The 14419-nt window shown below is 35.2% G+C and overlaps 1 protein-coding gene across 1 annotated transcript; it reads right to left on the reverse strand.

The window, feature by feature from the left end:
- Positions 1-1264: 1264 nt before the first annotated feature.
- On the reverse strand, positions 1265-12314 carry lpxn (leupaxin). Its single transcript, XM_015396310.1, has 9 exons — positions 12302-12314; positions 10012-10097; positions 9854-9921; positions 8301-8397; positions 6304-6567; positions 6053-6226; positions 5261-5342; positions 5032-5180; positions 1265-1599 (listed from the first exon to the last, which is right to left on the reverse strand). Exons 1-9 carry the CDS (start codon positions 12312-12314, stop codon positions 1333-1335), a joined length of 1200 nt encoding a protein of 399 aa, XP_015251796.1. The 3' UTR covers positions 1265-1332.
- Between the last annotated feature and the right edge of the window lie 2105 nt (positions 12315-14419).

Raw genomic sequence — 14419 nt, forward strand, 5'->3', positions numbered from 1 at the left:
CATGTGCTTTGTTTAATTAATCTTAAACTTTAGTTAGTTTTACATATATATATATATATATATATATATATATATATATATATNATATATATATATATATATATATATATATATATATATATATATATATATATATATATATATATATATATAAATGGTTTCATAATTTTTTTCAGTGTGTGTTCAAACCCTGAGATATGTTTTTATAACCTTACCTTTTCAAATTCTTTAAACATTTTTCTTCCAGACCTGCTGTTTTCTTACTCATGTTCTCCAAAGCAAAAAATCTCTGAGACCTTCACGGGGAAGATATATTTTTATTTAGGTTAAAATGCGTTTGTGGGTGAAGGCGGCTAAATAGAAGATCCACAACAGTTTCCAGTATTCTTCGTTGTTCGGGTTACATCAAATCTATGGTACAACTTATGCATGTGTTGCATGTAGGAAAACGGCCATTCAATCCCAATAAAGTTAAGTGAAAAGTTTGGTCATATTCAGAATTCAAACTTCTGAAAGTATTTCAAATATGAAATTATTGCATACTTATCAATAAATGATAAATGTTTTTAATTAAGAGTAATTTAATTTGAATATGCTTTACTGGAGACATCCATGTTTGTTAAAGAGCACTACCGCCACCCACCGGTTTGTGATGTCACGGTGCTGTATCGGCTGTTGAGCAAGTCCCAATGCTGTATCTGGTGATTGTCACAATGTGCTATTATCCAAATAATTATTTTGGGAAATGTTGACTATATATTACGTGTTTTTTCTCTGGCAAGAAATTTGATGGCAAATCCTCCCTCTTCAAGTAAGCAATCCAATGACAAACCCGTCCATGGAGCATCATGAATCGGAAAGCTGAAATAACCAATTTATTGCTCACTTTTACCCAAGGAATTACAACGTCCAACTGCCATGCACATGGGGGTTGTGACTTTAACTATAGCTCTCAAGAATTTCAATTGTGAAGTCCTCCCGAAATCTAAAATATTTGATGTTGATTGCAGGTGTGTATAATAGTTCCCTTTGATTTTGCTTGTAAAGCGAGGAGGATGGCCTTTGGCTTACGGCACCGTGACATCACTGCCAGAAGATGTTAGGAGTGAGGTGTTACTATATTTCAGCAAAAATGTCCATTCCCGTACTCAGTGATCGTGACAAAAATTATAGTTTTTATTTTTTTACTGATTAACGCTAAATTGATTAAGTCACCGCAAACATATTATTTTTAGGTATAGATACTGTAATGATCCATTGATTATTTTTTTGCTGACTGGACTTTTCCCTTAGGCCTGTTGCTTTATCTTTAAGTGACTTGCTGTAAATGTCTTATAGAAAGAGCTTGTTGAAGCAAGCTGTACAGTAGGGCTTTCCTTTCTGCTCCTTGAAGATGCCTTGGTTGAGCTGCCGCAGACAAAAGGCACAAACAAAGTGCTCAGGATGAAATCTTCGATCGAGAGCCGAGACGCAGCGGCCAGTAATGGGCTCCCCACAGCCCCCACAAAGGGTCCCCTGCCGGGAGTGAAAGTGCAGGGAACAGAGAGGTCGACCATCCAGTTCCATGAAACAACCATCGGTAAACGGCTTCAGACAGTCCTAAATGTTCAAAATAAAAAAGTAAGTGTTACTAGAGGAATTAAAAGATTAGAAATGATGTTAAGCAAGCTGGAGGTGATACCCTATCTAAAAACAAAAGTCAAACCTGAGTTTTAAAAAAACATTTGCTCTGAAACATGAGAGTATTATATTTTATATTTTATCAACTCTACAGATCTGTGATTTAATATATGATTGTTATGGTTATTTATTATGGTTATTTAGTCTACTTTTTGTTTACATTCTGAATTTTTCTGCATACTTTGTACACTGGTCAAGAGATTCTGAAATCAAAACTGAAAAAATTAAAAGACAGCTTTCTTTAAAATACTGTGCTAATTAACCCATGGTATGTTTCCCATCCATTTAAAAACTTTGGGATCCTTTCGGAACATTTAATTAGTAAGCAAACAAATGTTTTCTGTTTTTATCCACTTCTGTAGACATATGAGAATTTATTTCACACTGTTTTTCCTTTATACGTGTACTTTAGATGTTTTATTTTTATTTATTTATTTCACAAGAGAAAGCAGCTTTCAATGAAAAAGATCTCTGCTGTATAATGAAATCTAACCAGTCTCTTGAGTTGAGAATGCCCTGTGCCACTAGCTATCGTGGGATGGAAATAACACTGAGAAAACCTTGTCTACAGCTGCGTCTTGCAAAAGAACCTCAGCCTTTTATGAGGATGTTGGGTGTAATGACTCATGCAAACTAAATATCTCAAACACAGGCAAATGTGCAGATCAAAAACTGAGAACAAGTAGTCAGCAGGATGTTTTGATACGATGGGGAACAGTCTCACTGCCCAAGGTCTCTTTCCAACAAACGCTAACACAGAAAATAACATGCATAAAGCTTTGAGCCTAAACATTTTTCTACTACTTGTTTGTATATCTTAGCAGAGACCTAGTACATATTTAATGAGATTCAAGATTTTAGTACTTTCACATTTTTTGTGGAACCCAGAATCTTATATCATTACTTATTAGACAGTAAACAGATGTTGTTGGGTTTGGTGGTGTAAGGAAAGTATAAAGTTACTTAAACACCCTTTAATTTACTTAAATGTTCAGTCTTTTTATGGCGTGCCCTTAAGATCTAGAATCCAATTAATCTTCATTTAATTTACTGATTCAAACTATGCTCAGAAAAATAAACAATGCTCAGAAACAGCAGTGTGAAAAAGAATTTGCCCACTTCCTGATTTTGCTTTTTTAACTTTTATAACTCTGAAGTATTTTAAAGCATCAAGCGCCTTCAAATATTAGTCAAAGACAATACAAGTAAACACAAAATGTTATTTTTAAATGAAGGATTTATTAAAGAAGAAAAAAGTCCAAAGCTTGTCAAATAGTGATTGCCCGCAAAGTGAATAACTGGTTGGGCCTCCACAACAATTGCAATCAAGTATTTAAGATACCTTGCCGTCTTCTTTTTTCACATTGTGGAGGAATTTTGACTAATCTTTTTAGAATTGTTGTCATTATATGGTTTTGAAACATGAAAGTCTGTTTTAAGGCAATACCAATGTCTTAGTTGGACTCAGGTCAGGAATTTCACTGGCCTTCATTTCTTTGTTATAAGGCCATCCAGAGGTGGACTTGATGATGTGCTTCAGATTTTTTTATATACTGCAGGTGATGAAGAAGCAAAACAACCCTTAAACCACCAACCTACCACCAACATATTTCACTGTTTGTATAATGTTTTGCTACAGGCCAGATCTAGTTGGACACAAAGCTTCTGAAAAGTTCAACTTTTGTCCCATCAGTTCACAGAACATTATTGCCAGAAGCCCTGGGGATCATCAAGATGTGTTCAGGAAAAAAAAAAAATCGATGAACCGTTTCTTTATTTTTGTTGTTGTTTTGCTCAGCAGTGTTCGTCCTGAAACTCTTGTCACGTGGCCATTTTTGCCCAGTCTGTGTCTTTAGGTGGAGGCCCAAACGCTGACCTTAACTGATGAAACTGAGGTCTGCAGTTCTCGGGATGTTGTTTGGGGGTCTTTTTTGGTCTCTTTGATTAATTGTGACTTTACTCTTCGGATAATGTTTTTCACCAATCAGTCGTGGATGATCTCTCATTGTGTCTCCCTGGAGATTCTAAGTTTTAAAATGGACTCTTTGCCCCTTTTGGCCCTTTTCAGGCTGATAGATCTCATTTACTTTTTTTCTCATTTGGGTCTCTGCATGATGTCAAGCTTTTGAGGATCTTTTAATAGTTTTTTTCATTTTGTCAGCATGTACTAACCTATACTTTGTGATTTCTTTACAACATATAGATGTGACAGTGTTAAGGCCTGATTTTTGCAGAAGAAAGCAAACTCAGTTAAGTTTAACTACAGTTAAGTTTTACCACAGCAGTCCAATTACTTTTTTCAATTTCATGATAAAGGCTTTTTCTATATATATATTAAAAAAAAGAATTTTGTGTTTTGTCTTTGACTAGTATTTAAATTAATCTGAAACACTCAAATGTGACAGACATGCAAATAAATAAATTTTAAAAAAATCTGTGTTTCATGTGCAAAAATGTAACCTGTTGTTCTCCCTACTTATAAAATAAAACATCTAGACATAGCTAATGTTTTAAAAGATACTTAATTGAAAATGTGAATGGTACAGTGAACCATAGGGGTGTCATCATAATCTTGGATAAAAATTATTCAGGTAAAACTATTTTTTTTATTTTTATTTTTTTATTTTTTAATTTTTTTTATTTTTTTAGAGTGTATACAAATGTAAACATTCAGTTTTAAATCATAGCATTTGGTTATTTTTCTAAAGGCCGCTAGATTGATTTTATTTTTCTGTATCACTGCATATCCAAGAACATGTCAGAATAAAAAAAAAATGACTTAATTAGAGTAAAGGTCTTTTGGCTCTTTCATGAATATTTATTTAGTCTTGTAGCAGATATATATATATATATATATATATATATATATATTTGTTTTTCTTTTGAATTGGTGTTATAAATGTCACTGTATGTGCTGTACAGTATACATTCACATTTATTATGTTTATGGACTTAGGTTGCTGTATGTTCTTGTTTGCAGAAATTTTGTTTCACAAGCTGGATTGATTAGATAGAGTAAAGAAAAATAAAAGGGCCTTTTTTTGTTTTAATAGATGAAGGAAATTCCCCTGAGTAGGCAAAAAGTGCAACTGCAAACTGAATCACCTCTGACCGGCTGCTGTGCACTGCAGTGGCTTTGAAGAGGATATAAAAGATACCCACAGAGAGAGAATATGGTTTCCTTGATTTATCTGCAACATTTCGACCTCAACATTTTCATCAGCATATGGTTTGCATCAGCTCTGTGGTCAAAACGATGCAAACAAAGCAAGTGTGTGGGTATCTTTCTCATTTATTCTCAAGGTTGTGTGTGAGCACGAGCTGTGTGTGTGGTCCGAGTTGGAGACTCACTGCGCAGACGAAGCACTCTGGATGCCAGGTGCCATTGGCTGCAGTCAGGTAGTTTTCTCTCACGGGCTCCCCGCAGCCTGAGCACTTGGGAGCAAAGAGGTGATAAAAGTCCTTGCAGCAGTACGGTTTGCCATCCTTTTCAAGGAAACCTTGATAGGTAGAGGATACGCTTAGATGTGTGCTAAACATTATTTTTGTTCTAATGTAAATACATTTGCAAACATCTCACCCTCTGGCCCAAACAGATCTCCACAGTGTGTGCAGAAGAAATGCTCCGGATGCCAAGTCTGGTCCAGAGCTGTCAGGATGTTCTGGTGAAAAAAGAAAATGCCAAAAGTATTACATCTCTATTTTACTTTCTTCAGGGATTAGTGGAGGTTGTCTCATCTCCTATATTTAAATGCGAAGAAACACAAAGAATGTGGACCTAGACCACATTAGGAGAATCACTGGAGATGCTGCATTAGTTTCTGATGAATGTCTTTGGTCTGCAGCATGAGGTAATCCCAGCCTGCAAAACCACCGGTATGGTTTTTCCTTTAATTTATTAGCATAACATATGGGTTAGGCCAAGAAAAAAAAAAAGCTACATACAACATGTCATCACGCAATCATCAAAATATGATTGTGCGGATTAATGGATGTTAAATCTGACTGGATGATTTGAATTATGAATCAGGGGGACTGTATGCGGGCGGTAGGGCAGGGTGAATAAATGCTGCATAAACTAACTCAATGCTATGCTTATGAATATGAAAATCAGTTTCTCTACATCTTTTCAATGTCTTTTAAACTAATTCTCGTTACACATGAGGAGGGAGCAGCATGAACAATTTTAAAAACAAGAGGAGGATTTTGACAAATGAGCAATAGATTGTACAAATGATGAAAAGGTCACATAGATGGCACTATAAGACATAAACATAGATTATTTGTCACATAAAGTAGATTGCAGGGTTAGTTTTTAAAGTATTTCCACAAAGATTAATATTTTTTGTTCTGCTATTTCTTATAATGGTACCTGTATTATTGGCCCTTTGCAATAGGCACAGCGTGGAGAAAAGAGCTGATGATAGTCTTTGTCACAGTAAGGTCGTCCCTCTCTTTCAAAGAAGCCTGTTGTGCTTAACTCCATCTTACATGCCACACATACAAAATGCTCAGGGTGCCACACTTCACCCAGCGCTGTGATCATCTAAAAGAAATAAGTTAAAATGAGTGAATATAGAATTGACCTTGAATCAAATTTGCATCCAAAGGTTCCTGTTGTACCTTTCCCACAATCCCTTTGTTGCATGCAGCACAGTGGCCTTTGGCAGTGGTGCGTACACCGATCTTCTCCAGGTCAGAACTCAGACCTCCGAGCAGGTCATCTATGGAATCTGTTTTGCTGTTCTGTTGTTTCTGAGTGCAGGGTTTTGAATCTGAACCTGCAAGGCCGCTGTCTTCCTTATGATCCAGTCTCCCACCCTCTTTTTTCATCTTTGCAGATTGTTTCTGTGCCAGAGGTGGTGGGATTGGTGGCGGTGAGTGGTTCTAAGAGAGTGATATAGAAAAGGAGAGATAATTATAATGGCTTAAAAAACAGAATATAAACAAGTTGTTACATCAAAGTTTGTTGGTTAATGTTGGCTCAATGCTGCCCTCTGCTGTTTAAATGTATTAATTTATTTTCATTTCCAGAGGCAGACCACTTGAATAGAAAACTGTCAAGGACCTGCATATTAAAACAAATCTATGAAAAAATGAAAATATAATTGCAGGACCTACAAAAGAACTGAATTTAAATAGATGGCTGTAGATGAGTCCAGCCTGAGAGTTAATTTTAAAATGAAATAAAGCATATAAAATGTAGAACCCTTAAGCTTAAGGAGTTAGTGGCAATGAGGTGACACCAGAATTAATCAAATTTTCAAAACATTATTTTGTTACAATGGTGAAAAAAAGTGAAAAATCAGCCTTTCCAAAATAATATATATTTTAAACAGGATGCCTAATGAATCGTTTTGTCCGTAATATTGTTTCACATGGAAACAGAAAATGTTTTAATGGTATTTCTTTGATTTAAACAACTGTGTTTAATACATAAAAATGTTTTTTTTTTTCCTATGACTGTATAGTTGCAATCAGAAATATCCAACCCCTTAAAACTTTAAAGAATTCACAATTTGGTGGCAACAGTATAGTCTGTTAAATTGCGTCATAAGTATTCTCACCTTATATGAGAATGTTTTTTATAGCTGTGAATTTTTAACAACCTAAAATGTTTTAGAAATATAATCAATCCTTTGAGTGACTAATGAGTTTGCTTCATTTTCTTTTTCTGTAAATCAGAGATAAGAGCAAGATGGGTTGGATTCAGGAGAAAGAACTGGAGTGTACACACAACTGGTGAGAGATAATTTATTCTCACCTGAAGGGGTTTGATTTAAAGGAGACGTCCAAAAATGTTTACATTCAAACAGACCTCACTGGGGGTTTTATGGCAAAGTGTAAAGCAGTTATGTGACTGATAGCGAGTAAAATCCCCAGATTTTATCAGAGGGCCTTTTTAATTTAGCTGAAAACCCCCTGTTTTGACAGCAGGACATCAAGAACTTAAAAATGTTGGACCAAATGCTTTCAGAGTAACCAATCCATGCCCTGAATAAACAAAGATTTAATGGCAAGACTCCATGGTACACTCCCATGTGAACCACAAAAAGGTAAACATGTGCCTGGAAGAATTTGGTAATAAAACTAAAATAAGAGTTTTAGGAGACAGTCCTTTTGACTGATTAATCAAACTTAAACTGTTTGAACATATAAACCAAAAATATCTCTAGCTAATAAAAAAAGTCAACTTAGAAAGAAAGCTTTCGTTGAGTCTAAGTTACAAAAAGTAAAACATGGAGGAGATTTAGGACATTTATGATGTGGGCCTGTAGTTTTGCAGCAGAAACTGCCAACTGTAGGCATCAGTAGTCTGTAGAAAGAACTGTTTCTGTTTCTCTGTTGAAAAAATAAATTGAGAGAAAAAACATCCAATAGATTTCATTGGACTTTTCAGAAAAGTAATCATCTCAAGTATTCATTTTCTTTCATCATCAGAATTAAAGTGTATTTTGAGGAAAAAGGGTAAATTAGTTTTGGTTGTAACTGAGCACAATCTGTTTTTTTTTTTCTACAGAAATCACTTTAGAATGTGAAATCTTAATAGGCACAAAAAATGAGTTACAATAATTTATAACAATTTTAGGAAACAATCTTTCCAACAGCTTCGTACTGACCCCTTCTGCTAAACCCATCAGATCTTCTAAGATGGAGTCCAACTCTTGAGTGGGAGAGTCAGGGGGCAGTGCAACTGCAACAGGAGTAGGGAGATCACTGTATACAAAACAAAAACAAATTAATAAAGAAATCAAACACATGCTAACACTTCCAAACCCTTTAAATTAGTTACAAAGTTTTTAAAAAATACAGTTTTATTTATTGCCCAGCATTTGTGCACTAAGCAAGATAAAGTAGGGAATTTTCTACGTATTTTTGAATACATTCTAGGATGTTTGATAGCAGTTTGAATTAGTAAATCAGGAAAAAAAGGAAGAATCTGAAGAAAGAGGAATGGCATAATCAAAAAGGAAAACAAATAAGTTATGGACATGAAAGGTAGAGCAAAACAGAAAGTAACGATTTTTATTTTATATTAACTTCTTCTTAAATTTCAGAATTATAAAGTGCGTTGTTTGGGATGGTTCAGTTGCTGTTGTTTTTTTTAATACCATGGTTATATCTGTGATACTTGTTTTTTGTAGGAATTGGAACCCAGTATTCTGTGATACAAGGACAGAATTTTCAGATGATGGACTTTCTTTCTTTGCTGACTGTTTGTTGCTCTAAAAATTGTATTGTTTCTTCAAATTATGTAATTGTGTTTATAGAGAAAACTTTAAATTGTGATTCATCACATCATGGGAATTGTTTTCTGACTCAGCAAACATGTGGTGTTATTGGGTCTTTATGGAATGAAGCCTTGGAGTGACAGACTGCTGCAGACCACGTGCATGAAGGAGGAGTTTCACAGATTATTTCAGCTTTTAGTCTTTGTAACCATCAGTTTTCAAGGTTGTTTACATCACTGCTGTTAGTTGCAAAGAAAAGAAATTTGTCTGTTGCCATTTTTTTATGCACAATTAAACATGCACATTTTGTAGACCCTTAAATCATCCTACTTAGTTTCACATTTCATTTAATCAAATTATGCAATTTTTTATATCTGTAGAGTATCTTCCTTCTTTTGTAAAAAGGATCATTCGATTTAATGCTTTATGTTTACTTTAAATAAAAGAGTCTCAACTTGTGAAAGATGGAAAACAATGAACTTGGTCTGTGAGCTTTTAGTGGTTTCCTTTTATGATCTTCTGATCTTATCCAAATGTTGTTTTGTTTTTTTGTTATTTGCATGTTTTCTGTTTTCTTCTGGGGATTTTTGTTAAGTTGGTTTCTAAAACACACAACTGTTTCACATCCTTTTGACATCCTTTTCTTGCTTTCTTCCCTCTGCCCACTCCTTATCCCTGCCTACTCTGCTTATTTATGATAATGTTATCCTGTAGGTTTGCTTCTCTGCTCCCTTGGTTTTGTTGCCAATATATTGTTTCAGCATTTTTCTGTTGTGTCAAACCTGCTTATCATCAACTAGGTTCTTTATCAGCATGTCATCAACTTCTTGAGCCCATTCAGATAAACATCACTGGGGTTTCTCCTTATTTTAGGTGACCAACTTTTGTTTTTTTTGTTTTTTTTAGACAAAACCTACAGGGACCAGACATATAGACCTTACCTGTAGACATTAGAACCAACTGAGCTTGACTCTTTTTTATTGAGTCCACAAAGGATGGCACCTGGCGCCTGCAATGACCACAAAGTTATGATGACATTCCTCTGAAACTGTTTTTTATTATTATTATTATTAGTATGTTTGTCGGTTTGAAAATTCACCTGTCCACCAGCTGCAATGCTTCCATGGTGTTCTTGGAGATTGTTAGAACCTGATGGGTTCAAAGCCAGCTCCTCCAACAGTAAATCTGCACAAGGATGGAAATCATTAGTAGCACATTCATCCAGTACAGTTTTCATGTTGCAGCTGCAGCATCTAGCAAAAGTATATCTTTTTTTGGCCCTCTTTTTTTGTTGTCGTTTTTTTTTTTTTTTATCTATTTTGTTAAATTTCAACTTTATTTTTTTTTTACATTTCTTGGTTATTTCAAGTGACAGATTTACATGTTTACTTTTATCTTTTGAATTAATAAAGGAGAAAATATCAATTTTGCTATTGATAGTAATTCCAGAACCTTGAACAGTAGGATTAAATCGATCAAACTTTGCATCAGACACTTCAGAAGATTTATATCAACCCTGAAAGACTGAACTCATTCAGTGTGTGAGATGTTGCTAAAGGTAGAAATAGGTTAATAGTTTATTATTGGAAGTTTAGAAGAAATGCATATATGCCATGGTAACATAAGCCTTAGCCAGATTTGTCCCATATTAGCATCTATATACCTGGGCTAAACATACCAAACCACCATGCGGCCGTGTGGTACACCAAGGTACATAGTGGCACCATTACCAGATTTGGCCCAGTTCTTTTTTTAAAATATCAGTTCCCATGCTAGTTTTGGCCAAGAACTATTCTGCTACGTGTGGTGTGGCGTCATTATCATGGTGTGGGGATGCTTTTTTAACTAGCCTGACGTAGTCCTACTCAATTCTAGTCAGAATATGAACTTCCCGACCTCAAACGTTGTGGGCGGGACTAAGTTCGGAATGGCACCCAGGCTACTTTTTAGCAGTAAGAAATGGAGAAACTAGTCTGAGTTGAGGGGAAAGGTAGATGACATACAGGAATAGACATTATCATAGCTATAACCTTTGTGAGCATGGATGGAGCTTCACATTCCAGCAGGACAATGACCCAAAGCATACTGCTGATCCAACAGTTGATCGGCTTGACGGGAAACATTTAGATATTTTGAGTATGCCTTGTCAAAGTTCAGACCTTAACCAAATTAAGCACCTGTGAGCACCTTTCACTCAAATCATACATCAAGGAGTTGGAGTCGGGGTTTTTTGCCTTATGTAGTGGGCATTAATTTGATCTTATATATTCATGACATTTATTTGTATTTTCTATGCAATTGGGTCTTGAAAAATTCAAGGACTTGCACATAAAATCTGTCTATCATTTCTAAACTCAAGTAGCCTTTTCACTAAATACTTATTTTACTTTTACTTGAGTAAAACAATGTTGAAGTATTGCTACTCTTAGTTGAGTACACATTTTGGGTACTCAACACATCTCTGGGATTGGGCAGAAACTTCAGCTGCAAAATGTGGCTAGGTGATAGAGACTTTCTGAAAGAAAGGTATCATTGCAAAAAAAATAAAATGGTGCTACAAAGTAGAGGGGACGCAGAGTTATGCTCATTGCCTTATTTAGAATAAACAAATGAATACATCTTCAAAGTTGTGGTGATGCTCTGTTAACAGTTAACTGGAGCAAACTTTAAAACAATCAGTTTAATTAATAATTCAAGGTCATGAAGAAGAAAAGTATAATAAATGAATGCTTCCATGGGCTAGTGTAAAAACATTCATGTTAATCAACAGAAGGTTGATTTGTGCAAAGCAAGGGATTTCCTGTGCATATCAAGGTGCAAGTTGGCTGAGGTTGTTTCATAAAAGTCAGCTTCCTGAGGAAATGAGAATATGTTACGTTGCAGAAGTGAAACTTGTCACAATGTCACAAGTATATGGTGACAAATGCCGAGGCGATTACTTGCCAGCGTTTTGTACTACATTATAAAAGGGAAACACATAGGAAATCAATCTAGCCTGTAAAATCAAAATTACACTGGTTCAGGTATAAAAGAGAAAAGGTTGTGGTTGATGAAAAGAAAATCAGGGGTTCATCTTAAGTACAAATAAATGTCTTAAATGTTGCTACTACATTGAAGCCATTGAATTAAGTGCAAATTTAAAGATGAACACATCAAATATCTCCGATCACTGTTTTTTCAAGCACAGTCAGCAAGATTCCTACACAGCAAAATTTTAGCGGCACAATAAAAGAACATAAATAAGCTGGTAAAATAAAAAGAATAAATACTTAAATATCTAACGCTTGCAGTAAATACTGAGCAGCAGAGATGTTGATCTCACTGAAGTCAGGTCTTCAAAAACTGTACCTTTAATGTGTTTTAATGTAATCATCAGAAAATCACCTTACCGAGCTCATCCATACTGGTTCCTGCTCTCAAATTTCGGGTGTGTGCTGTTGTTCTGCTGGCTTGTTACTGAGGTAACCAGCCTTGTTTCTCATCAGATACACACCACTACTTCCTGCAGGGACTTTTTTTTTTCTTAGCAAAAAAAAATGTATGAAATCTCTGTTATAAGATGAAAATTTCAGGTTTTATCTCTATTTTGCAAACAACTGTTGGTTAACTGCTGCTCATCATTTGTGGTCAGCTCCGAAATGTTTGGTATTTACCCAATGCTTGTTTTTCCTAGATGGTAAATGATTAAAACTATATGTTAGGGAATGCTTTTATTTTAACAATTAAATTTGCTTCATTAACATTTTTGAATAGCTAGCTATTTCTGTTATTCTTTTTTTTGAATACCAACACAAAAAATAAAACTGTCAAAAATTTAGTCTAGAAGTGATATAGAAGCATCTCCTTTGAGCTATTTTACCCACTAAAACAAACAGGACTTGACTATTCACACAACACGCAAACCACATTAAAGAAACCAAAGAAAATACTGATGTTTGTACTGATATAATAAAATATATATCCCATTTTTTTCTGTATCGTCAATGCTTCCTTCTTTGTTTGTTCACACACTTAAAAAAGTTTAAATCTGCTAATCTTACTATACTAAAAGCTCATACACCATCATACGGCTCTCCATTTCTAAAGGGTTATAAATAATTGCAAAACATTTAAGTTCTTCTGCAAAAAAAATTAATCACCTCAAGTCTACATATAGAAAGCAGTAATGGCCAAAGATAACTTGCAGATAGAATGATAACTTTTTTAAGTGTGGAAAATGTCACTAATGGTAGTAAAAGCATAGAAAATGTACAATTTGAAGTTTAGACGAAGCACCTGCATGCTACAGGAAACATAACCTCAGCCACATTTGGCCCCTTTTAGCATCTACTATACATATCTGGACAAGAGCTACTAAATCACCATCTGGCTACATGCGGTATGCCATTTTACAGATTGAGCCATAATTAACAGTCCTGGCCTTGTTCTTATTAAAATATCAGTTGCCATAAAATATTGCAATGATGAGATGAGTTATGTGATTGCCATATTATTTTTTATGATTAAGTAAATGATAACTTTTATTGTTTAGGTAATTCTGTAAAAATAGGACAAGCTTTCTAAAGCAGAAATCATTCGCTATTTTTATGGAGTTTACTGGTTAAAAATCGACCTGTAGGACCCCATTTACAGGTAATTAAATATATTTCTATTTAGTTCAGACATGTTAATTCATAATTCATGATTACTTTTGTCTTTTTTATCTGTAATGGCATCTTGCTTTAACTCTTTGTACCCTATATAATTCAATTCATTTCAGGTTATTTATATAGCGTCAATTCACAACACGTCATCTCAAGGCACTTTACAATTCAACCAGATCATACAGTCAAACTTTTTCAAAGTTTTCTATCTAAGGAAAACCAGTTAATTGCATCGACTTATTGATTCAAAGGCAATCCCTCACCCCAAGCATGCTTGTAGCGACAGTGGAGAGAAAAACTCAATTTTAACAGAAAGTAATCTCCAGCAGAACCAGGCTCAGTGTGAGCGGCTATTTGCCAAAGGCCGACTGGGGTTCAGGGAGACAGAAGCAGACCTACAGACAGAAGCAGAGATACAAAAGGCAACTCTCAAACAGCTCCACAGGCTTCCCCGTCCAGGAAATACACAGCCAGACAGACGAGCTACGAGCCAGCTCCCATGTTAGCCAAGGAAGAGAGCACATCTAACAAGGATCAGCCAGAGAAACAGGACCACTCAGAAAAACAGGCCCGAACATCTACAAACAAAGGTGTTAATGGCAGCAGCTCAGCTGATACTTCTCTCCAGGATGATGTCACAGCCAAACAGGAACAGACCAGATGAAGCTAGTATGAGAAAAAACAGAGAGAGCACAATTAGAGATTGAACTAACTAATTCTGCAGAGTGGGAGAATAGAGATAGACTGAAGAAGAATGATGACAAGGGGGTCCATATGTCCTCCAGCAGTCTAAGCCTATAGCAGAATAACTTTAGAGATAGCTCAGGATAACCTGAGCCACTCTAACTATAAGCTTTATCAATA

This window comes from Cyprinodon variegatus, unplaced genomic scaffold (assembly GCF_000732505.1).
Source record: "Cyprinodon variegatus isolate N-32 unplaced genomic scaffold, C_variegatus-1.0 Scaffold790, whole genome shotgun sequence".
In the NCBI taxonomy this organism is placed as follows: Eukaryota; Metazoa; Chordata; class Actinopteri; order Cyprinodontiformes; family Cyprinodontidae; genus Cyprinodon; species Cyprinodon variegatus.

Excerpts from the sequence above, each read along its gene's own strand:
- lpxn (XM_015396310.1), bottom strand. Across the intron at positions 6,568-8,300 it reads TGATGGGTTTAGCAGAAGGG|AACCACTCACCGCCACCAAT; the intron begins GTCAGTACGAAG and ends TCACTCTCTTAG. Across the intron at positions 5,343-6,052 it reads GCAAAGGGCCAATAATACAG|AACATCCTGACAGCTCTGGA; the intron begins GTACCATTATAA and ends TTTTTTCACCAG.